This window comes from Castor canadensis, chromosome 1, assembly GCF_047511655.1.
Source record: "Castor canadensis chromosome 1, mCasCan1.hap1v2, whole genome shotgun sequence".
Lineage (NCBI taxonomy): Eukaryota > Metazoa > Chordata > Mammalia > Rodentia > Castoridae > Castor > Castor canadensis.
Genome location: NC_133386.1, coordinates 87,459,553 through 87,485,497, shown reverse-complemented (window position 1 = coordinate 87,485,497; position 25,945 = coordinate 87,459,553). Strand labels below are relative to the sequence as shown.

At 36.0% G+C, this 25,945-nt stretch overlaps 1 protein-coding gene across 5 annotated transcripts in view; it reads left to right on the top strand.

Moving 5' to 3' along the window:
* Positions 1–25,945, top strand: part of Col12a1 (collagen type XII alpha 1 chain) — a 120,095-nt gene that overhangs the window by 33,083 nt on the left and 61,067 nt on the right. For 3 of the 5 annotated variants that reach the window (XM_074079357.1, XM_074079361.1, XM_020167266.2), the window contains exons 14-27: positions 1,226–1,498; positions 8,930–9,196; positions 9,620–9,812; positions 10,894–11,015; positions 12,723–12,872; positions 12,954–13,073; positions 13,168–13,332; positions 13,893–14,039; positions 16,899–17,038; positions 17,555–17,684; positions 19,086–19,228; positions 19,541–19,670; positions 21,776–21,912; positions 22,982–23,111. In XM_074079357.1, coding sequence (XP_073935458.1) covers positions 1,226–1,498; positions 8,930–9,196; positions 9,620–9,812; positions 10,894–11,015; positions 12,723–12,872; positions 12,954–13,073; positions 13,168–13,332; positions 13,893–14,039; positions 16,899–17,038; positions 17,555–17,684; positions 19,086–19,228; positions 19,541–19,670; positions 21,776–21,912; positions 22,982–23,111 — 2,247 coding nt within the window. The remainder of the gene's footprint in view (positions 1–1,225; positions 1,499–8,929; positions 9,197–9,619; positions 9,813–10,893; positions 11,016–12,722; positions 12,873–12,953; positions 13,074–13,167; positions 13,333–13,892; positions 14,040–16,898; positions 17,039–17,554; positions 17,685–19,085; positions 19,229–19,540; positions 19,671–21,775; positions 21,913–22,981; positions 23,112–25,945) is intronic. The other 2 variants (XM_074079375.1, XM_074079384.1) reach the window with 1 other exon arrangement.

Sequence of the window (25,945 nt, the reverse complement as noted above, 5' to 3'; positions counted from 1 at the left end):
AAATATGTAATTTCCTTCCAGAGATGAGATGTCTTGTCAGCAGTTAAAGTTATTTATAATGGAGTTAGAATTTTCCATTTGGACCTGTGGTCTGGTAGGCTGTCCAGCTCCTGCTTTATTTATTTTCCCCCAATTCAACCACATATGATAGGTTTTTGCATACTGATGTTTCTTTTTCATTAATTGTTATCTTTATTTTTGTGCTGAAATTTAACTGTTTAATTATGAGTAGTTTTAAGATATCTTTAGTCTGAATGAAGTAAAATAACAGCCTTTAAAATTTTTGTAATGGGAGGAGGCTGAAAGGAGGAGATGAAGGTGAAAGAATGTGGTAGATGGGCTTCATATACAAATAAGAAATACAATGATGAAACCTCTTGCGATTGCTTTAAGCGGGGTGGGGAGGGATGGCGTGGAGGAGATGGAGAGGGTGACCTAACCAATGTGCAATGTAAGGCTATTCAGAACTGTCAAAACAAATCCCCCCCTCATACAATGAATATATGCTAATAAAATGGAGGAAAATTTCTTATAAGAGCATTGCACATCATTTACATGAGTATTCAACAATTATTGGCAACATGTATGCTGAGGAAGTGGATAGCTTTATGTTATGTCACACCATAGCATAAAACCTAGTAAAGATAGCCAATATAAAGTGATGTGTATATTTAGATTACACTTCAAATATGGAAAGTGAGGGTTTTATTGGAAGACATCTGTGCCTTCTATTAAGTTGAGGTTTCCATAGTTTCCATTTGGGTTAGATTTTTTTTCTTGAATAAGCCAAAATTTAGTAGCAGACGTTTTTGATCAGCTAGAACAAGTGGTATGTTTTATTTTGATGACTAATCACTTTTAAGTTTTCCAGAATTGGTGGTTTTTAGTTTTATTTGGGTTAAGCTATATTGAAAATTTGCACTTCTACTTTTTAAACTATATAAGCATGTATTCCCTCAAATTTGGATGTCAATCTTGATCTGGAGAACTTTACAATCTGTCTGGTCCTATAGGGGCAAGGTTGATAGGAATGATATGAATCTGAAGTTTTATCCCACCAATCTGTTCTATTAATGGAACTGGACAAAAGAAGACCAGAAAGAAGAATGGACAATTTTAAACAAGTTGAGATTGGGTCTACCAAGTTCTATATCCACCAGGATGAATAAATATTTAAATATCTAGTAGACATTTAAAAGTGATTCTCCTTTAATTTTTATTCTAGAACTTGGCTCACCTCAAGACTTAGTTATTAAGGATATCACTGACACGTCAGTTGGCGCTTATTGGATATCTGCTCCAGGAATGGTTCGTGGATACAGGGTCTCATGGAAATCGCTTTATGATGATGTTGAGGCTGGGGAGAAAAATCTTCCTGGAGATGCAATTTACACTGTAATAGAAAATCTGCAGCCAGAGACCAAATACAAAATTTCCGTTTTTGCAACTTACAGCAGTGGAGAAGGAGAACCGTTGACTGGAGATGCCACGACTGAATGTAGGTAACATCACAGGTGTGTCTGAGTGTGTGTAAGGGCTACCTGCTACACTCACGTGTAGTTTAAGCATGGGAAGTTCTTTCTTCATATGATAAAATAAAAGTGAATAATTATAATCATTAAAGAATATGGGTTCAATTTCAGATTAGGTTAATGTAAAAATATGTCAAATTTTGAAATATTGAATCCCTTTCAACTGTCAATGTTTGTCTTTTTTTTTTTTCTTTTCTTTTCTGGTGGAATGATCAATTACATAGGTGCTCAGTTGTAAAAGGTCAGCTCCTATGGAGACAAAGAGAATTCAGGCACATTTACAGTTGGTGATCTTGCTTAAGTTACTTCCCTTCGAGTTCCCTAATCTGTAGGATCTAGACAACAGATCTGTGATAGTTGTCGTGGGCATTAAATGAAATAACAATGTACACAGCACTGAGTATAGTGCTTAGCCGCTTACTTTATTTCTATCATATTTGCTAAACTTAAAAATCAAAAGTCCACTTAATTTTCTGGTGGCCCAGATTTACCTCTATTTCACCGCTGTTCTTTTTTTTTTTTTTTTTTATTCATATGTGCATACAAGGCTTGGGTCATTTCTCCCCCCTGCCACCACCCCCTCCCTTACCACCCACTGCGCCCCCTCCCTCACCCCAAAACCCCTCAATACACAGCAGAAACTACTTTGCCCTTATTTCTAATTTTGTTGTAGAGAGAGTATAAGCAATAATAGGAAGGAACAAGGGTTTTTACTGGTTGAGATAAGGATAGCTATACAGGGCGTTAACTCACATTAATTTCCTGTGCGTGTGTGTTACCTTCTAGGTTAATTCTTTTTGATCTAACCTTTTCTCTAGTTCCTGGTCCCCTTTTCCTATTGGCCTCAGTTGCTTTTAAGGTATCTGCTTTAGTTTCTCTGCGTTAACAGCAACAAATGCTAGCTAATTTTTTAGGTGTCTTACCTATCTTCAACCCTCCCTTGTGTGCTCTCGCTTTTATCATGTGATCAAAGTCCAGTCCCCTTGTTGTGCTTGCCCTTGATCTAATGTCCACATATGAGGGAGAACATATGATTTTTGGTCTTTTGGGCCAGGCTAACCTCACTCAGAATGATGTTCTCCAATTCCATCCATTTACCAGCAAATGATAACATTTCGTTCTTCTTCATGGCTGCATAAAATTCCATTGTGTATAGATACCACATTTTCTTAATCCATTCGTCAGTGGTGGGGCATCTTGGCTGTTTCCATAACTTGGCTATCGTGAATAGTGCCGCAATAAACATGGGTGTGAGGGGGCCTCTGGAGTAACCTGTGTCACAGTCTTTTGGGTATATTCCCAAGAGTGGTATTGCTGGATCAAATGGTAGATCGATGTTTAGCTTTTGAAGTAGCCTCCAAATTTTTTTCCAGAGTGGTTGTACTAGTTTACATTCCCACCAACAGTGTAAGAGGGTTCCTTTTTCCCCAAATCCTCACCAACACCTGTTGTTGGTGGTGTTGCTAATGATGGCTATTCTAACAGGGGTGAGTTCACCGCTATTCTTCTTATGAATAATTGTGAGTGATTTATTATACTTCACATGGCCGGTGGATCATGATTTCTTTGTGGTGCTAGGGATTGAACTCAGGGCCTTGTGCTTGCTAGAAAGATGCTTTACCTCTTGAGCCATGCCCCTAGCCCTTTTTGGTCTATTTATTTTTCAGATAGGGTCTTGCTTGAGTTTTTCACCGGAGACCGGCCTCAGACTGTGATCCTCCTCATCTCTATTCCTGAGGAGATGGGATTATAGACGTGTGCCACCATGCCTGGCGCAAGATTTCTTAATTCTGTTTCCTAAAAAGTTATTTGTTTGAATGATGATGATATGTCAATGGAGGTTCAGTAAATTTAACAAGTGTATCACTTTGGTGGGGGATGTGAATAATGGAGGATGGTCTGCATGTGGGGGGGTAGGGAAGGGTATATGGGAAATCTCTGTACTCACTGCTTAATTTTGTGAACCCAAAATCCTTCTAAAAAGTAAAGTCTATTAAAAACAAACCAGAACAAACCCTAAGCAAAAAGACATTTGTTGTACATGGGCATTTCTAAGCTTCTGTAGGAAAAACTTTATTCTTTTTGTTTTGGGAGGATCTTAGGAAAAGGGGAAAGAAGTGGAACATTTTCTTCTATTAGACAGAAGTAGAAGAATTTGGTGATTTTTCTGGCAAAGAAAGAGAGAGAGGGAAGTGCCAGGAGGATTTTCAGTTAAGTACCATGTCCTTATTTCAAATTGTCCTTTAACTACAATCTTTTGGTCTGAGTCGTCTGAGGAACTCATTTTCTTTTTATCACTGGCAAGCTCAGTTGGATATGTCTAAGTTTAAATTTGTCTAAATTAACTAGCTTTCAAAAAAAATCAAACTCCTTACAGGAAATTTAAATATGTGAAAAGGCATATTTGTCAGATATTCGCGATTGGTTTCCATGGTAGTAAATAAAATCTTGTGTCTGGAATATATTGGCTGCTGCAGTTTAGAAACCTGGCAGAAATTCATCCTCTATTCTGGTGGAAATTCATTTGTTGTAAGAGAGGCCATATTGCAAACTTAGGCAAGATATGATACATTTGCCTACATTTGTTTACTGAAAAAAAGATAAAATTCATATGGCTGAAAATTATAGAAGTGTATGTGTTTAGATGATTTTTTCAGAACACCTCCATTGTGCTTTTCCCAAAACTGTCTGAGCCTTCAAATAATTACTTAGGGTCCAAAATTTCCACAAGGGATGCATTTTAGCTAAAAGCAGGTAGGTATATAAGCATAAACTAAATAAACTTTCTTGTCTTCAAAGATAAGGATCTAAGAACTTTTTAGTATTTCTTGGTTAATTGATTGTTTTAAAAGTTAGTGAATAGAAAAACTCTTTTGAACTTCTTTTTAGAGAGTATATAAAAGCTCAAATGCTAAGAGAAGACATAAACCTTTCTTTTTCTATTACTGAGATTTTTTTTTTTTGGTAGTACTGGAGTTTGAACTCAAGGCTTTGTGCTTGCAAGGCATGCCTCAGTCCTCTACCACTGTTCTGTTGTGTTTTACTTTGCTCTCATGGTGGAAAATAAAGCTGTGTAGAAAGTACGTGCAGACTTGTGGGTGAGATCTGGTGTTTAGGTGGTGCACGAATCCTGAGGTGTAGATTACTTGGCAGGACCACCAGGTAATGCTTGTATAGTTTCATAGGTGCTTCTAAGGGACCTTTAAGAAATGCCTTTAGCATCACTTTCTCCTGAACCTCAGGGGCATGGTACATAGACTGTTGATAGGATGGAAGCCATGAATTGATACTAGAAAGCAAGCAGAGGGGAAGTTGCCTAATGTCTCTCCTCATACTTCTGGTTTAACAGTTGGCACAGGGGTGTTTGAAGTATCATGTATGCATTGCTAAAAGACAGAAAGAAATTAAAGTGTGTGAGGATGTTACAGAATTTTATAACGTGTGGCATCCCTATGAATGACTTGAAAAGTCTTGCTTTTTTTTGTTATGAGAAGCCAATAAGGGTTTTTTTTTTAATCTAAAGTCTAGTTTGCCATTGAAAGTAAGATTAGATGTGAAGTACTTTATTTAAATTCTGTTACTATAAAGAGTTAATGAGAAGTTAATAAAAAGTAGTTAATGAAAAGTCAGGAATATTATTGAGATGCATGGAATATGTCAAAGTATGAGGTACAGCATTTGGCTGCTATTAACATGTTTAAATTTGGAAAGATTTTGAAGTTTGGAATTCCATTTTTTTGGAAACAGATACTCATAAGATTTAAATTTCCATTTTTCTCAATTATGAGCTGTGGGAAATTGGTTTGTGAATTTTGGATAACATAGAGATGTCTTGTTTCACTGAGTAAAAATTTAAGAGATGGAAATACGAGGTCATAAAACATATTTTAACACAATACCTTGTAGAAAAAGTGTTAGATTAATTTGTGAACATTGTAACGGTAAAAATCTAAGCAGATTATATTTTTCTATTTCTATTTTTCTTTCCCATACTGTTTTTAAAATTTTAGGTAACGGCTTTACATTTTTTTGAAAATTTATGTATTTTCTTTTAATAGTTAACTCACTATGGAAGAGTAATAAAGAATAAGGATTAACTTGAATAGTTTTTTTGTTGTTTATTTTTTGAAACTAGTTCTTGCTATGTAGCTTAGGCTGGCTTCCATCTCGACATTGTCTTGCCTCAGCTTCACAAATGCTGGATTACAAGCATGAACCGTTATTCCCAGCTTTATCTGAACAAGTTTTAAAGTTTTCAGAAAGTAATGGATTTGGCTTAGACTTCTCTTAGTTTCTTTAAACTCTAAAGTGAAATAAAAGATTTTGATTAATGTACTCTTGGCTAAAAATATACTTTTACATCTCTTGGAAACTTAATTCACAACATATAATTAGTTTCTCTACCTATTTTATCATTATTATCTTTTGCCTTTATATGTGTTATATCTCTTTAAAAATATGCCTACTTTCAAGATTTTCTTTTTGTCACTGATTTTAAGCAATCTGATTATGATGTCTCTTCTTAGCATGCCTCTCTTCATGTTTCTTGTGCTTGGGGTTCACTGAATTTCTTGGATCTATGAGTTTATAGTTTTTATAGGATTTGAAAAAAATCATTCCATCATTTAAAAAAAATTTTCACTTATTACACTGCTATTTTCTTCAGGTGTTCCAATCACACATATATATTAACCTGTTTGAAGTTATCACAGTTCACTGATGCTGTTACCACTTCAATCCTCTCTCTTTCCTTATGCTTCATTTTCCACTATCATGTCATCAAGCTCGCTAGTCATTTTTCTCTGCAATTCCACTATATTGTAAACACTATCCTATACATTTTTCTTCTTAACATGGTATTTTTTATCTCTGGAAGTTTCATTAGATCTTTTTATATATTTTTTTCTATATCTCTACTTAATATGCTTAATCTTTCTTGGAATATAATTATACCTTTTAATGTACCTTTTGACAAATTATGCCACTTCTTTTTTTTTCCTTCTTTTTTGTGGTAATGGGGTTTGAACTTAGGCTTCATGCTTGCTAGACAGGTGCTTTACCCCTTAAAACATTCCATTAGCCGTTTTTGCTCTGGTTATTCTGGAGATAGGGTCTCACTTTCCATCCAGGATGGCCTGGATGGTCATCCTCCTATTTTTATTCCTCCCTATATTGCTGGGAGGTATGTGCCATCAAGCCCAGTTTTTCTCCATTGATATGGTCTAGCAAACTTTTTTGCCTGGGCTGTCCTCAAACCATGGTCCTCCCCTTCTCAGCCTCTTACGTAGGTAGGATAATAGGCATGAGCCACCAGCACCTGGCTTATTTTTGTCATTTTACTTCTGTTTCTATTGATTGATTTTCTTTCTTCTTCTCATATGTTGTCTTAGTTAGCTTGGGATGCCATAACAAAATACCATTGATGGAGTTAATTTTTTTCACAGTTCTGGAGTCTGAAAAGTCCAAGATCAAGGTTCTGGTAGGATTTGGTTTCTAATGAGGGCTCTCTTCCTGGTTTGCAGTCAGCTAGCTTCTCACTGTGTCATCACATGGCTTTTTTTCAGTCTGGAATTAGGGAGATAAGAGAGAGAGAGCTCTCTGGTGTCTCCTACCTCTCATAAAAATACTAATCCCATTGGATTGGCATGTAATGTTTACAACTTCCTTTAACTCTACCTCCTCAAAGGTCTCGTCTCCAAATACCAACCCATTGACATTGAAAGTTTCAACACAGGAGTTTTCAGGATGGTGGTGGTGGTGGGGACAAAATAATTCTGTCCATAACATAGCTTTAGATTTTCCTTCTTGTCATGTTTTACAATTTTTATTAGAAGCCAGACACTGTGAGTTTTATCTTGTTAGGTGCTGAATATTTTTATATTCTTACAAATAATCTTCAGCTTTTTTTTTTTTTGGAGTACAGTTAAATTTTATTTGTAAATAGTTTAATCTTTCCAAAGCTTAGTTTGAAGCTCTGTTTTAGTTTAGGACTAATTTTTCTCTATTATCGAGGCAATAACTCCTGAGTTACTCTATTATGTCTACAGAGATACAGATTTTTCTTTTCTGACTGGGAGAAGAACATTTTTGGTCCCACATGAACTCCAGGAATTGTTTCCCCTATTTCTTTTGTGTGGTTCTTTCCCTGGATTTAGGTAATTTCCTCGCACGTGCCCAATTAGTACTGGGTAGAAGGCTCAATGGGGACTTTTGCATACATTTGGAGCATTTTCTTTGAGATGTGCTGTTTTGGCTAGTCTCCTGGTCTGTGAATTCTAGTTGTCTTGGACTCCCCTCATTTTCAGTTAGGGGAGACCATGAGGCTCCATTTGGAGTCCATCTTCCTATACTGGTGCCTAAAACTTCTCTTCAAATAATAAGCTGGGTCAGTCCTAGAGCTGACTCTCATCTGCTCCTTAACTCTCAGGGATCAACTGTCTACTGCTGACTGATGTCCCACTGTCTGTAGACTAGTGGGTTTTCAAAAGCTTTTTTCCAGGTGTTTTAGTTGTTTCATGTGATTCTTGTTGATTTGAGCATGAAAATTTCTCTTAAAATCAGGAACGATTCTTTGATATTTTTGTTTCCTTCAGCTTAATCTCTTCCTATAAAAATGCTTATGATTTTAAAAATAATTAGATAATTGAACTGAATTAAATGATGCTGCTTCTAAACTTATGATGTATAAGAAAGGAATGTTGGCTGCTTGTGGATGTTTGGTGAGCTGTGTCTGATGAATTATTAATAATTGTGAAACATTAGTAAATGGCAATTTAACAGATAATATTACTTATACATTACACAAATACTACTAACATATATTGCTTCTAAAATATTCATTATATACACCAATTCATCTTTAGATCCCTTGAAATGTTTTTATGTGTTAGTTTCCTATTTTTTATGTTTCTGGTCTTACATGTACATGGTAACGACAAGAACAATGTTAGCCACACCTCTGGCTAGTCAATTGTAGATTGCAACTTTTTTCGAAAAGGCCTAAGTAAATTTCTAACTCTAGCATTCTTGATTTTTAGTGTTTTCTGTGGCATTGTTATTAGAGAAATTCTTTACAGATGAAAACATAATAAAACATTTAAAAACTCATCTCTGGAATTGGATGTTTGCTTTACTAAAGTCTCTAGAATGCAAATAGGAAATCCCTGCAATATGAACTTTCATTCTTTAGTATTAGCTGGATAAAGGGAAAGTACCTTTCGAGCTCTTGCTGGGATTAGACTCACACGCCATAGGGAATTTATGAGAGATTGCAATGCTAAGCAAGAGAACAGTGTGCACATTTAAGAAACAACAGAATTTCTTTTCATATAAATGAGATGGGCATTCATGTTTTCTTTCAACATGGTGCATATTTTAATTTCCCTTTTATCTCACAGTATCCCAAGATTCCAAAACCTTAAAAGTGGATGAAGAAACAGAACATACGATGAGAGTTACATGGAAACCAGCACCAGGAAGAGTTGTCAACTATCGTGTTATATATCGCCCCCAGGGGGGAGGGAGACAAATGGTTGCTAAAGTGCCACCCGCAGTCACCTCAACAGTGTTAAAGCGACTTCAACCCCAAACTACATATGACATCATGGTTCTCCCAATGTATAAGACAGGAGAAGGAAAAGTTAGGCAAGGATCGGGGACAACAGGTACAAATAATAACAATATAATAATATTTGGAAGGGAACATATGAAATGCTTTAAAAACACTTTAATATATATACTTCATTTGTAAATGCTGAAAATTGAATCTTGGGCTGGGTTGTAGCTCAGTGGTGGAGTGCTTACCTACCACAAGAATATATATATATATATGGAGAGAGAGAGAGAGAGTTCCTTGTAAAATAATTCTATCCAGTAATATATTAATGCTTAGTCTAAATTGTGAGAATTATTTACACTTTTATACTTCTTGGTAGCCCAGCTAACTATGTTATCAGGGTTTTTATTGGACTTGATATCTTATGCTACAAAGATTTAACCCTTCATAGAAATATGCATTTTTGTAGGGGCTTATAGAAAATTTCTGAAGTCTAGTTCTATTGATAACATTAATTTTTTTGTTTACATAGCTTCTCGATTTAAGTCACCCAGAAACCTCAAAACATCTGACCCAACTATGTCAAGTTTCCGAGTGACTTGGGAGCCTGCCCCTGGAGAAGTGAAGGGCTACAAAGTCACATTCCACCCCACGGGGGATGACAGAAGACTAGGAGAGTTAGTTGTTGGACCATATGACAACACAGTTGTTTTGGAGGAACTTAGGTAGGAATTAACTACATTTATGTTAAAAGATTGAATCAATTTGTGTTAAAAGTTTCATAACTTCTGAAAATCAGTAGACATATACAAATCATCACTTATATGTCTGTTAGCTAGCACAGTGTTTAACATCAACAGAAGTTTTTTAGGCTTTGTGATGCTGGATTTGAGTTAGAATTCAGGGGCTAGTGACAGAATTTAACTTGAGTAAACTGTAATGTTTTAATCCTTTTTGTTATTAGTGATCAGAAAAGGCTATTTTCTTTTGAAAAGTTAGCACCTTGCTTTTTAAACTTCCATATTACAGTTTCACTATAATTCCAGTCACGGGGAAATGTGGGGGTCATGTGCCTTCTCAAAGGGCTCAAGTGACTCATGTTGAGATGACAACTGTGAGTCTCTTCCTTCATTGTGACACATTGGAGCCAGGGACAGGACTCTGTGCTTGGTGCCAGCTGGCAAAGCAGACTTGGACTGGTTAAAGATCCAGTTTTAGATTATGCAGTGAAAAACAAAGAAGTCTGACTTTGAACAGCACCCTACATTCATTACAGAAGAAAGAATGGACTACTGTGCATTGGCTTTTGGAAAGTTTGTTAAAGGTTCATTCAATAATACTAAAATCTACATAAATGCTTGCTATTTACTTTTACCAGTGTAAAGAGGATGAAATTTATTGGCAAATTACTATTCACCAGGCATTGTGCTAGGTGCCTTATGTTACATTGCAAAGAATAACATTTCAATCCCTTTCTTAAAGCCCACTGCTTAGAAGCAGAAAGAGCAAAGCTCTAGATCCTCCTCTGACACAGTGTGTGTCATGGTAGGACTCTGCCTTGATAGAAAAGCAAGCCAGAAATGGTTCTGTGAATCCCTAGAGTTCTCCAGAATGCTCGGTAGCCGGTTTCCCTTGATACCCCACAGTGTAAACATAAACTTAATGTGATAGAATTCACTTTTCTTCTCTTACAATGCTGAACATTGTTAAGTTCCTCTGAGTGAAAGTTTGTTCAAGATAGATGTCTTTTACAAAGCAAAAAATTGAGCCAATGACCCATACAGACTATATACATTACCATTTCAGGGCAGGTACCACCTATAAAGTAAATGTTTTTGGAATGTTTGATGGAGGAGAAAGTTCACCACTTGTTGGACAAGAAATGACAACCCTTTCTGACACAACTGTAATGCCAATTTTATCCTCTGGTAAGAAATTAAGCTACATTCCCCTAGGAAAACTTAGGATTATAAAACTACTTCAAATGTGAACTATTAGGTTATTATACAAGAGAAGTAACTATATAAAAATTTTTCACTAAAATTTATTTAAATAATTTACATACTTCTTTTCCTTTTTCTGTTTATAAAAACTGCTTCAGGACATCCAGTCAAGCATACTGTTCACAATATATTTTTTTGGGCTTCTCTTCAGCATTGTGTTAGTTACATAGTATTGCATTTTTTAAAAGATGAGTTTTTACTAGGTGTTGATAACAATTCCTACACTTTTCTAATACTTTTTTCTTGTTAAAATAATTATATATCTTTACTTCAATAATTTCTTTGGGCCAGGAAGCAGAGTTTACCTTACATAAAAAGGTGGACAACCAGGACTTGGAAGCAAAATGGTAACATAAACCATTTAGGTTTTTTGTCCCTGCCATAATTATAGCCTGGCTGTGAATGAAGCTAGTCGTTAACAGTCTTAGAGGTGAAAGTGGTAGATAAAGTTTATTTATAATTTTTTTTATCATTTACTAAAAAACAGTAGATTTGAGCAGAGCAGGAGTAGCCTTACAAAGGCTTAGTTAGGTTCTCAGAATAATATTTGGGGGACTTCAGTCTTGAAGTATATAATAAATGAATGACATTTTTGTACTTGATATTATCATGATCACTAATTATTCTTCAATTTTTAAAAATATATAAACAGCAGATGCTAATGTTTGCAAGAAATTGGATAAAAGTTCTTAGAAAAGTATGCATTTAAAAAGTTGGATATGGATAACAAAAATGAAAGTGTCAAATCTTGCTGTTTTTCACGTTTTATTGTTTCTGTTATGATGATATTAACTGACTTATATTTTTATTTTGTAGCTTGTGCACTGAGGATGTTGGAACTCTTTTCTCTTTCCAAAGACCCTATCAGTGTCTGTGCTTGTTTTCCCTACAGCTCTCAGTTTGTGTATTTGTTTGTATACTTTTCTAGTCTTCCTTCTTTCTTGATTTTTTTAAATGTGCGAGCTTCGCCATCTGAATTTATTATGTGATTTTTATACATAGTAGATGGTAAAGTTAAATAATTAATAACTAGATAATACATTAGTATTTCAGGTTTAAAAATATATCAGGAAGGTCTAATTTTAATTGATGTGTCTAATTCTTTATAATATACATAATAGTTACCTGAGAGCTTAGTTGTTTTAAAAGATATTTTTTGGCTCACTAAAACCATTTCTAGTGTACACATTTAATCATCCATTCCATTCATGTCTGCTAATGACTTAAATATTGCAGAAGACTACAACATCTTATCTTTAGATCATAATAATTTTATTAAAATTATTAATAGCTTACTGTTAGCTTGCTGTGCATTGTCACTTACTGTTTCATCTCTTGCCTATGTGAGCCTTTCAAATTGACAGCAATGGTCTGATTCTAGTCTCCAGACTCTATGTGGCCAGGAAATGTAGTCAAAAATGAAGGAAAGATTTGTCACTGAAATAGTCATCTTTGGAGGAATTGATTGTTGTGATTGCTATTTGAATTTAATAAATCAAAATCTTGTACTCTAAATCATTAGATGAACTGCAGGATTGAAACACTCCCTGGGTGGGGGGGTGGCAGAGGCAGGCTAGGAGAAACCCTGCCAACCATTTCTTCCTTTCTGACTTGTTCCATGGTTGCTGTCAGGGATGGAGTGTCTCACCAGAGCTGAAGCAGACATTGTGTTGCTGGTGGACGGATCATGGAGCATCGGCCGAGCAAATTTTAGAACCGTGAGAAGTTTCATTTCTCGTATTGTGGAAGTCTTTGAGATTGGTCCCAAAAGAGTGCAAATTGGTAGGTTCTGACAATACTGGAGACATTCAGCATTTTCATTATGCTCTTTCATGTGCTCTGATATCAGTGGTGTTATTTTAGCCCTTGCTCAGTACAGTGGAGACCCCAGAACAGAGTGGCACCTAAATGCTCACAAAGACAAGAAGAGCTTGCTGCAAGCAGTGGCAAACTTGCCCTACAAAGGGGGCAATACCCTCACAGGTGAGTCAGGATGCCCCGATGCCCTTTCTGCTCGCGTCTTGGTCAAGCGCATGGTGAAGTGATGTGACTCACTGTCTTCTAAACCTTCCATTAGGCATGGCTTTGAACTTCATTCGCCAGCAGAGCTTCAAGACCCAAGCTGGCATGAGACCTCGTGCTCGGAAAATTGGTGTTCTTATTACCGATGGAAAATCACAGGATGATGTGGAGGCTCCGTCCCAGAAACTCAAAGATGAAGGAGTTGAGCTGTTTGCTATTGGTAATGGAGTCGCAAATGTGGTGATATATTTTTGTAGCTAAAAATATTATCGGAAGCATGAGAAAACAAACATAGTCTCTATCATATAATTTATCATAATGGTGTACCAGGAAGTTAATTCATTTTCTTCTTTTCTCTTTGTAGTGAGACCCAACTACACTTTTTTTTTAAAGAAAGTAACAAATTAAGAGGAAAACTGCACTACTTATAAGGTTCAAGAAAATTCCCATTTGGTTTTCCACAGAACCATGCTTACTTTTGAGATCCATTGCATTAGTTTCCAGAGAAAACACTGAAAATACACTTTTTGATGGGACGTGGGTTCTAGAAACATTTAGAATAAGGCAATTCAGAATACCTTTCAGATGATATCATTCTTTATTTCTGTTTTATAATTATAGATATATAATCATTCAATGCATGAGTAAAATAATATATATGTTCTAGTTTATAGTTTTCTCAAATCAGTCAACAATTTAAAAAAAGCCCTGAAATATTTGCTTCATTTCATTAATTTCTTTTGGAAAGGTGCTTTTAATTTGTATGTATAATTTTTCCAGGTATTAAAAATGCCGATGAAGTTGAGTTAAAGATGATCGCAACTGATCCTGATGATACCCATGCATACAATGTGGCAGATTTCGAGTCACTCTCCAAGATTGTGGATGACCTCACCATTAACTTGTGCAACAGTGTCAAAGGTCCTGGTAAGTTTAGCCCAGAATTTCGCATCCTTAGTACTATTGATATTTTAGTCAAGATAATTCTCTTTTGGATGGAGAGGAGGGGCTGTTTTGTGCAATGTGATATACTTAGCAGTATCAATAGCCTCTGTCTGTTGGATGCTGGTAGCATTCCTAACTTGTGACACCCAAATATATCTTTATAATTAATAGTATATAAATTATATGTAAACATAGTGAACACCCAAATCAGAGTTTGGAAAATTAATGATAAAAATCATGGTCCTTACTTTATGAGAACCTTATTTTATTTTGGTTTTGGAAAAGTTGGAATGAGTTTAACAAATAATGTGATAGAAATAGTTCACATGCCTTGGGTATTGAGAGTATGTGTTTTTGAATGCTTTTTCTTGAGTTTCGGTCTCCAAACTTTTGCTGATTTTGTCTTTATTGTTGCCAAATATGTTTTATGTTGCTGCTGGTGGAAAAACCATTTCCAATTGATAATCACTGCTTTAGTTCTTGATTTTGTTTTTTTTTTATGATTTGGTTTTTGGGATAACACCAAACTAGAAATTGTTCCTAGCTTATTTGAGGATATATTTAGTTTATATGTGCACCTGCCCATATACACAAATGAATACATAAATGGGACAGGGAAAGAGAGATACTTCTTTTTCTTGTGTTCACTTTAAATACTATGTTGGTATTCGATGGTTGTTAACAGACTGTTCTCTAAAGTTTGGTTCTTCTTTCTAGTTTCCTAAGATGAGTAGGATTGGAAGAGGGGTCTTCTATTTGATTTTCTGTGCCTCAACAATAGATGATCAGAATTGACACTTATACTTGTAATCCCTTCATATGAAGAGAAGTTAGAATCTTAGAGTTTAGACTTTAAGAAGCTACATAATCTTTCTTTACCATTGAAGAAACTAAGAGTTAGAGAAGTTAAGCCATATAGAGTCAAATAGTTAAAGATATTTTACGGGTTTTTGAAAAAAAGTAACTATGGACAAGGCATTAGGATTTGGAAATGAATTATAGAACTGGACTTGTGGCAACCAAGGATAGGGCAGAATGATTAATATTTGTATAAATTATAGAACAAAACATAGTAAACACCAAAACTGAAGGTTTTTGGAAAAATAATGATAAAATTTACAGTGATTACTATGCAAGAAAATTTCTCTTATGTGCATGTAGATTATGGTAAAACTGTCCTTAATTGATTCATTATGGTTTTGGAAAAGTTGGCATTGGGTTCAATAAGTAATGTGGTGGAAATGGTTCACATGCTTTGGGAACCGAGGATATATTTCTTTGAATGTTCTTTCTTGAGTTTCTTTCTCCAAACTTTTGCAGATTTTCTCTTTTGGATCTTGAACAACAGCCTGACCTTTTCCCTGGAGAAATAGACCATATCTGCAGCCAGAATTTGTAGGCTCTTGGCTTTGGATTAACTGAGAGAGTTGTAGTTTTATTCATTTGGATGGAACTTTGAGTGGGGATGAAAACATCTTTTATCTGTTTTCCCTTATTTGTTATCAACTATGTAATAGTTACATTCATTCTCATTTCCCAGACAGTAAAATAGCTTGATAATTTTGTAAGTTTGTCTATGACCCAAGTACAATAAAGGTTAGGATACTAAGAATGGAAATGGTTTCCCAGTTGTGACTTACAAAAAAAGTAGAAGGATTTTGTTTGAAAATAATTTGCTGTGCTTGTGGACTCATTGGTTCATTTCTTTCTTTTTAAATTATCATTTGAGACATCTTCTTTTTGGTAATATTGAGCTTAACATTTTTATTTTCATTGCTATTTATTCTAGATATTACTATGCAATAGTAATTTCACCCATATCTTCCTGTAGGGAGCATAATCATAGGTAGTAGGATGTTCCCCAAATTTAAAATACTTGTTTGTCTTCACTCTTTCTTGAGTAAAAAGTAATTAATTTTTCTTATTGGAATTAGCGAACTAAACATGTAATAAGAAACCAATTTTGTAGGCACTAAACATAAATAGGAAACCAATTTCAGGCTGGGTGTGGCATTGCATGCTTATAATCCCAGCTCCTCAAGAGGCAGAGATCAGAAGTTTCATTGTTTGAGGCCAACCTGGGCAAAAAGTTAGCATGACACCATTTCAATCAGTAAGCCTGGTGTGGTGGTGCATGCCTGTCATCCCAGCTATATGGGAGGCTTAAGTAGGAGGATCATGATCTAGGCTAGTCATGGGCAAAAATGTGAGAACCTATTTGAAGGATAGCCATGGCAAAAAGGGCTGTGGGTATGGCTCAAGAGGTACAATACCTACTTAGCATACACAAGTCCCTGAGTTCAAATCTCAGTACTTCCAAAAATAAACAAACAAAAAACCCAGAGAATTTTATCTTCCAGAACATAACTTAGCTAAGGAGATTAAAGTATGAATATATATACATATACATATATATATATATGATATATATATGATATATATAATAAAATATAATGAGGACTGTGAACTTGGGTGGCATCTCAGTAGTGATAGAGACAACAGAGAAGCTGAATTGTCAGGACCATGTCCTTATTTACTGATTGTGCATGTGAGTGTAGAGAGAGGAGATAGTTTCCAAGGATGGTCCAGAGGTTTAACTGTTGGTGTCTTAAAGAAGAGGATCAGGTTTAAGGATGGTTGACGAGGCTACAGAATGCTTTGACTACTTATTCAGAGGAGTCTAATGGCAGTGGGTCTCTATACTGATACATTATTTACTTACTATGTGAAGTGTGTAAAAACTGCAAATATGGAGATCAATACTGTTTCAATTTAATTTTAAACTTCATCACCTTGGTACTATAATAAAAAAAAGTATTTGCACTGTATTTCCACATGTAGGTGACTTGGAAGCACCTTCTAACTTAGTTATTTCTGAGAGAACTCATCGGTCTTTCAGAGTGAGCTGGACCCCTCCTTCTGACAGTGTGGATAGATATAAGGTGGAATACTATCCCGTTTCTGGAGGAAAACGCCAAGAAGTGAGTAGACAATCCCTAAGTCATCCTTCCTCATGCTGATAGTGAGTCTTCTTTGTTAGGGCTTTTGAGAAAAGTGTTGGGTGAGAGGCAGGAACTGGTGTTCTCTGTTCCTTGTGAGGCAGGCACTTCCATTTGGACTTAATTAAAGGGAAAGAACTTTGCTTAAGTTCTTACAATTTCTAAGAATCATACAATATCAATTTAAAAAAATTACAGTTAGTTTAACTGATTTATTAATGAGTTTGTACTAGAATCATAGAGTTGGCAAGGAAAATTTAAAGATGGTCTAATTTTACTCACTCATTTTATTTTAAAAATAAAAGGACAACAGCTGAGAGAATAAATTGTTTTAATTATCTAGGATCTCACTGTAACCTAGTAGTTTCCAAAAACAAAAGACAATAGCCTCATTGGAGTATAATTTCTAAACTCAATGAAGGCAACTGCCTTGTAAGTGTAGTAGAAAGAAGGGAATTGAGTGTAACACATACCATTATTTTTAATTTTTCCCCCTAGTTTTATGTGAGTCGGCTAGAAACTAGCACAGTACTGAAAGACTTGAAGCCTGAAACTGAGTATGTTGTTAATGTGTATTCCGTGGTGGAAGATGAATATAGTGAGCCTCTGAAGGGCACAGAAAAAACCTGTAAGTCAGATTAAAAACTTTCTCATTGTTTTGTTTTTCAATATAAAGGGTAGTGGTTCGTGGGGGATACTTGCCAACCTTTGAAATTATTCCTTTATTCAATACCCATTTAACAAACACTCAGTGCTTTCTTCATAAGCTACATGACAAATATTTAGTGGTTTTCCACTCTTACTGACTGCTCCTGCCATGGGTGGAATTGGTGGTCATGGCTGCAATAATTTAGAGGGAAAATACCTTTAATATGGTATTTCACTTTGCAGGGTCTTAGGACTTTTTGAGTTTAAGAAAATCTCTTAAAAAGTAAATGTATCTTTTAGGGGGCTAACACTTTAAACTTTAGTAGTTATGTAGTGGTTTCTTTGAGAACTAAACTCTTCAGGGTTATGATATCAGGAAAAGCATCACATGGGAAGTGAGGATTAGATTAGGAAGAGTTTCTATACAGAGATGGCCATTTTACCTCTATCAAGACCAGACCTCCCAGCTGATAACAAGTTCTGCCCATTCTCTATGGCCTCTGGCTTTTACCAGTGAAGTTCTGATGGCTTTGACTTTGAGTGGAACTTCTGAGGGAGATGTTCCTTGCTCTAATTCCTGGTAGGGTTTCCAAGGCTATATGAAAATACTCTTTTTTTGTTGTTGTTTCCCGTTTCTTGGTTGGACTTCAGTAGGAAGGAGGGAAATCTCATATAATAGGAAAGAGTAAGTGTGAGAACTGACTCTACTTGGTGCTCAGTTCCTTGGGTCTTTATCTCTTTTATCCCTTTGTATTAGGACACAGGAGGTGGGAAGTGATGTATTTTATAACTGACAGGGTTAGTATGAAAACTCCTTAAGAGCTTAAAACCAATCTTTGAACAAAAAGTAATTGGAAACCTACATGGGTATTAAGTGAAGAAGAGACTATAAATTACTTCATGAGTTTGTCTTTAAATCCCCTGTGTTCTAGTTATTAATATATGATACTCTCTTATTAAATGATATTTTCAAGGAAGATGAAAGAACATACTGCATTGGTTACTTCTGTCTGAAGTTCTGACTGAAGAATAAAAAATATTCAAGTTAAGGATGTTACAGAGAAATAGATTAGTCTCAAGAATTTAGTATTTCTTTTGGCTTCTATGTGGAGCCACTGGAATGTCATTTGCAATAAGAACTTCAAAAAACTTCCCCTGTTTAATAGTTATACCATGTAGTCTTGAGTATTAAATGCAATGGACAAATGGGATTGGATTTTTATTGGAGGTGGGGAGGAGGGATTATATTAACTCTCATAAATTTCTGAAGCAGTCATTCTCTATTTGGTATACACAAATATCAACAAAGTAGGAAACAATGGTTAAAAAAATAAACAGAATGAGAGGAATTAGACTGATGTCCACTGTTATGTTTTGATAGTGCCAGTCCCTGTAGTGAGTCTGAATATTTATGATGTTGGTCCAACTAACATGCATGTGCAGTGGCAGCCTGTGGGAGGAGCTACTGGCTACACCTTGTCACACCAACCTGTTAAGACCACAGAACCCACCAAACCCAAAGAGGTGAGAGATGTTTACTTTTTTATCATTGGGCTTTTCTAAGACTTTACAGCTTTATAGCTCACATTATACTACAATTACTTATGTACTAATATGTAATGTTACACACACAAATATAAACACAAAAATAAAATGTAGGCTTATGGTCTGTAACACATTTTAGAAAACATTAGCATAAAAATGCGATTCTTATAAATGAAAAGTAAAAGCTGTGTTGTAATCTACTGGTTGTAAGTAGGTTTCAACTGAATATACCCAGTAAGTAGAAACATTTGATTTGAATGTCTTATTTCTGTTTGGCATTTCCATATGCAGATGCGTGTGGGGCCGACAGTGACTGATGTGCAGCTGACTGACCTCCTTCCCAACACTGAGTATGAGGTCACCATCCAGGCTGTTTTGCATGACCTCACTAGCGAACCTGCCACTGCTCGGGAAGTTACCTGTAAGATGCTGCTAGCTTTCCTTCCCTTCTTATTGCTGTAATATTCATTAGAATATTTTTTCACAAAAAATTTAACAACAATTTGATACTTCATGCATAAATTTCACAGTTAGTGCTTTTGATAATCAAATTTCAGAATAAATACCTTAATTATAGACTTATGGAAGTATCTTAAATGGATTCTTGGATGCATATTTGTTTTTCACATTCAACACACCTGATTCTGGGATGTGTTTTATAACCAATGATGTCTTCTAATTGATTGGTACCTTGGCAAGGCATCAATCAAGGATGGAAAATGAATTAATGTGCATCTCATAAATGATGTTTAGACTCATGAAATGCAGCATGTAGGATTGATGAGCATAGGAATATTGGGTGGCTGTAGTTTTTGAGAAAGGTATCTGGTGTTAAGATTAAGGTGTTCTAAGTTCTTGTTGAAGCAGAAACTCTATGACACATAGGAATGCCTGTTTCAATTAAGTCAATCAATTCACTCAATTCAAAAACATACTGATCACAGTTCACATGCCAGTCACTAGGCTAGGGGTTGGGAAAACCCCACTAAATAGCACAAAGCAGTCTGGGGTGTGTGGACTCCTTCATGGTTAGCATTTTTCTTGTTTGTGTTGGCCAGCCTTGTGTTCTGATTTGTTTCACTGACTATTCAGGTTTCTTTTCTTGAGAAGTGACAATAGTTGCATTTAGGACTTTTGCTAGTTGGTGTTTTATTTCATGTTTGGAGAAGTGGACATTCTGGGGTAGATACTTGACTTACGTTTGGTGAGTCCTAGCCATATTTCTAAGGAAATTAAAAATTTGGAAGGAACTTTAAGTGGGAAAAAGAGACTGAGGAGACACAAGCTTGATAGGGCAGAGAAGAGAAAGAGCAGGTGCAGTAGAAATTAATTGAAAACAAGTAAATGTTTATCAGTCACCTTTCATATGTTAGACACTGACCAAATTTGGTGGTTTTGTGGAAATAAGCAGTGGCAGATAGAAAGAGTGGGGATTAGAAGCACATGTTGTGATAGTGCTGAGAGAGAAAACCCAATTCATAGTGGGATGAAAGACAAATGGAGTCAAGATTTGGGTATGGTACTGGACTGCAACAGTAGAAGAAAGAGGGCAAGAAAGATGCAAAGAGATATAACTATTGAAGGGATGGAGGTGTGGAAATATGGAGGTGGAAATAGTGACTCAAGAAGACAGATGTGCAGAGCTGAAATGAGAGACAAAGAGAACCAGTCAAATGGGCAGCTAGGAGGTATGCCTCATGTAACAAGATAATTATCTTCTTTTTGGGCAAAGTTTTGTTTGACTTGGTAGAATTTTATGATTTGGTTTTTCTTATAACCATTTAGGTATCTTTAGCTTTTTGTAAGTGTATTGGTTGCTTAATGTTGACCCACTTCATTCTTCACTCTTATAACCATTTGCTTTTCTGAGCTATATATATATATATTTTTTTTTAAACTCAGGGCTTTGTGCTTCCTATCAGATGCTCTACCACTTGAGCCATGCCTCCAGCCCTTTTTACTCTGGTTATTTTGAAGGTAGAGTTTTGTTTTTTGCCCAGGCTGGCCTGGATGACAATCATGATAGGTGAGCACCCAGGTGTGCCCAGCCATTGGTTAAGATGGGGTCTTGTGAACTTTTTGCCTGGCTGGCCTCAAATTGTGATCATTTGGGAAGCTGGTTTCAGCTTCCTAAGTAGCTAGGATTATAGGAGTGAGCCACCGGCACCCAGCTTGTTTTTCTATCATTCTTAGGAATACATAACTCTATTGATATTTGTTTTCTATCTTAATTGATTTAAATACCTGAAGGAATATGAATTGTGCATTTATGATGAATTGCAGTTTACTAAGGCTGAGCAGCAAGTTATTTAAAAAAGTTGGAGAAGATTACCATATAAATGAGAAGTTAGCAGTGTGATGAAAATCCATATCCTGTTTTCAAAAGCCTTCTTAAGAATAATTCATCAGTTATTTTGCTGGACATCTTTAAGTTTTCTTCCAACAACTTCTTGAAAGCTCGTGTGGATGTTTTAGAGCTTTGTGGCAAAGAACCACATCTGGGTCTAATATCTCATGCTTCTGCAGTGCCTTTACCCAAACCTCAGGATGTGAAACTCAGAGATGTGACTCACAGCACTATGAATGTCATTTGGGAACCTGTGCTTGGAAAAGTGCGCAAATATATTGTTCGATACAAAACACCAGAAGAGGATTTCAAAGAGGTAAGTTGATTAGAAAGGATATGGAAATATTTGTTTTCTCACATGGCTTAACAAAATTACCTTATCAAGTATAGATGGTAGCATGTTTTCAATACTTGTCACTTTATTAATGCAAAGTTTAAAACTAGTGATATTAATATATCACTTTTTGAAAATCAATAACATATCTGGCTGTCTTGGATTTAGTTACAAATGTTTTGCTGTATGATATTAATGTAAAAACATCATCTTTAGTGGAGAAATGGTATTTTCTTCTCATCCAGATGCCTTTTACGTTACGCTTCATTCTTTGAATGATTAAAAATTGCTATAATGTTTCCAAGAATAAAAGGTAGGGGGGGATTCAGGAGAGAAGAGAGGGGAGCTTGTCAGACAATAGGAAGATAGGACAGAGAGAAAGGAGGAATAAGGTGTCCCAAAGAGTGTCCCTTTGGGAGTGAAAAATTTTGACATTATGTTGGGTTTGCATGACAACCTGATTCAAAGTAGGAGCAAATTGAGGGGCTTCACCAGCAAACCTGTTTAAAATTTTGATGAATTGAGTGAACATTAGTGTCACAATCGCAGAGGCAGTTTTGGAAGGTAGAAATAGTACCCAGTAGTCTGGATATGCTGGCCATTTGTAGATTATACAAAAGCTAATTTATTCTTGTGTATACATTCTTTTCATTCTGGGTTTCCATTTCAAAAGGGGGTAAAATGACATGCGGGCCTCATAGTGAGAAGTTAGCAGTGTGATGAAAACCTATATCCTGTTTTCAAAAGCCTTCTTAAGAATAATTCATCTCTGGTAGATGATAGTATCATTTTTTTCAATTATTTCATACCCATCTTTAAGTTTTCTTAAAAAACTTGTGCCTAACAAATGAGAGACTGCATAGAACATTTTTTAAAGAAATAAGGTAATGATATAAAAAAAAAAAACCATGTCCAGTTTATGGATTTTATGCAAATTGAAAAATACTGCTTTTTTGGTGTCACAATTCTTAGGTTCTTATGCTGAGGTACAGTAAACAAAAGATGTCAAAAACAAACCTTTGGTAAAAGTAGTTTCACTGCTTTGTTATAGGTAGAGGCGGACAGATCACGGACCAGCACCTCCCTCAAAGACCTCTTCTCTCAAACCCAGTACACAGTCAGTGTTTCTGCAGTATATGATGAGGGGGAGTCTCCCCCAGTGACTGCTCAAGAGATGACCCGTGAGTTGTGCCCCAGTTTTATTGATACTTGGGAAACACATTTTACACTCAGGTGCTACTTAACTAATTGGGGCATTTCACTCCTTAGTGCTCTTTTTGTCAGTTTCATAATGTTTGGATTCATAGATTGTTTTGGCTCATTTTCTTCACGTGTAAAGTGCTATCAGGGTTTGGCTAAGTGTCAGATAGCTATTTATGTAGCAGAGAGCAACATTGGTGCTCGAGACCTGTATGTAAAGATACTACAAAAGGAAAGTGACCATGTGTGTGCTTGTGCACACACACACATAAGCACACACACACACACTGGTATGTACATAGCTGTTTCTTTTAGGAGGGATGAGAGGGACAACAGTTTAAATGAATAAATTTTCTCTGGAGAAACTGAAAAAAAAAAGTGCTATCAGGGTAACAACGCATAAGCACTTTGCTCTTAGCAGTTCATGATTTAGTTGTGGAGACAAACAGCAATAAAAGGTGGATGGGATCATATAAGGAAGGCCAAGTGAGTGCACCAAATTGTGCACTATCAGATCACAGAGTGGAGACCGCCACAGTGTCATGGTAGGAGAGACACAGGGTAGCCTGCTGAGGGCCTTCCTTCCTTACTCCATTCTGCTCCAGTTTCTATGAATGTCAATTGCTCTCCCTCTCTTGATATTTCCATAATATTTACCCTAGCCATTTTTGTCTGTTAGTCCTTTTAATATCTATTCTACTTTCCCCTTGCTCCCTCCTAATGAAGGCAGAGGCATTTATTTTGCTCAAATTGTATCTCCAAGGCCTGGTCCATAATTGCTTAAGCCAGTGCTCAGCACATAATTACCTAATCAAATGTTCAGTGTGTGATAATCCAATCCAAATAATGGTTAAAACTTGAGGTCTTCAGCCAGCAGTGTTCCAAATGAATGTCATGGGAGCCATATACTTAGTTTTCAATTCTCTAGTATCTACATTAAAAAAATTAAGAAGTGATAGATGAAATTCTTTCTACTTTGATTTTTTGGGTGCAGTACTGGGGATTGAATTCAGGGCTTTGTGATTGCCATTCAGGCGCGCTACCACTTGAGCCACACCCTCAGTCCTTCCGCTTTAGTTTGATTTTTAGATATAATCTTGTGCTACCTTTGCCTGGGCTGGCCTCAAATCAAGATGTCTCCCAAGTCACTACGACCACTGGCATACATCACCAGTCCTGGCTTGTTTTCCTTTTCTTTCTTTCTTTTTTTTTTTTTCTGTAAGAGGGTTGTTTTGACTCACAGTTTTGGAGGATTCAGTCCATGGTTGGTCGGCCCCACCAACCAGCATATCATGGTGAAGCTGCTCCCCCCATGGCCAGGAGGTCAGAATAAGTAGAAGTGGAGAGGCTGGAGTCTCACTACCCCCTTAAAGGGCACACCCCCAATGACCTAAGACCTTCCATTTGTTCTCACCTCTTTTTTTTTTTAACATGTTTTTATTACTGCATATAAATTGTACAATACGGAACGTTTCATTGGAATATTACCACACATGAATATAATATAATTTGATTATATTCATTCCATTACTGTTTCACATTGTTTTTGAGATAGGATCTTACTAACTTTTGCCTATGCTGGCCTCAAATTGTGGTTTTTCTGTCTCCACTCCCTTACTAGCTGGAGTTACAGTCATGCATGTACCACCATGCCTGGTCAGATGAAATTAATTTTAATAACATGTTTTATTTGACCCAATACATCAAAAATATTATCATTTCTGCACATTTCGGTATAATTGTCAATGAGATATTTCATTCTTTTCTGTAATAATTCCTTGAAATCCAGTTTGTATTTTATGTTTTCAGCACATCTCAATTCAGCCTAGCCACATTCTTAAATGCTCAATAGCCACACGTGGATAGTGGCTCCCATAGTAGACAGCCCAGTCTAGAGAATTTAGATGAATTTCTCATTTTCATCCTATAATACAGTGGTGCAATCATTGCTATAGTCCAGAACTTTTACTTTCTAACACCCTCACTAAAGACTCAATAGCTTCTTCTTTGGTGCCCTGCTATCTATACCTGATCAGGGTATCTTGTCAAATGTCATAGCCTACTCCTACTTCAGCATATCCATTTTTCTTTTTGACTCTGCTATTCGATTATCATGTGAGTTCTTTCAGCAATTTCAGTTGTTTTGTTAGCATTAGTTTTTATCTGGTAAAGATCATGGCTAGAGATGAGGCTTGAGGCATATGAGTAGACTGACAGCAATGTATAAACATAACAGGTATAATAAAGAGAGAGAAGCCAAGAAAAATGTTAACAAAGTAGGTGACTTGTTATACTAGATTAATATTTTCAATGTAGGTTTTCATTCTTTCCTCTCTCTTTTATTAATGTGTATTAATTATACAAAGGGGTTACTTTATGATAATTCTACATATATATATATATATAAAATGTACTTTGATCAAATTTACCCCTTAATGTATGTTTTCAGTCCTTAAGATTGTCAGACAAATTTTAGATACATCCAAAGTGCATCCTTAATAGTTGGCTTGTTTTCCAGTGGTGCTTGTGGAAATGGTACCACTCTCTTTAGCTCAGTGGTCATTTTCATTGTCATTATTCAAAACAAATTTTTGATAGGTTTGTATATAGATGTATTTAATTACCAAGAGATACTGTGTCAGACATTCCAGACTGTTTGTGCTGTAGACAACCCAACCACAGTATGGAATTCAATAGATGGGCTGTGAAGTGGAATTTCAGCAGCCATCAGGGCTCTGGGCCTTCTGTTCTCTGAATAGGGTCAGTTCAGAACACCTCACATTGTGTTTAAGTTTAGTGTTCCATATAGGGAAAA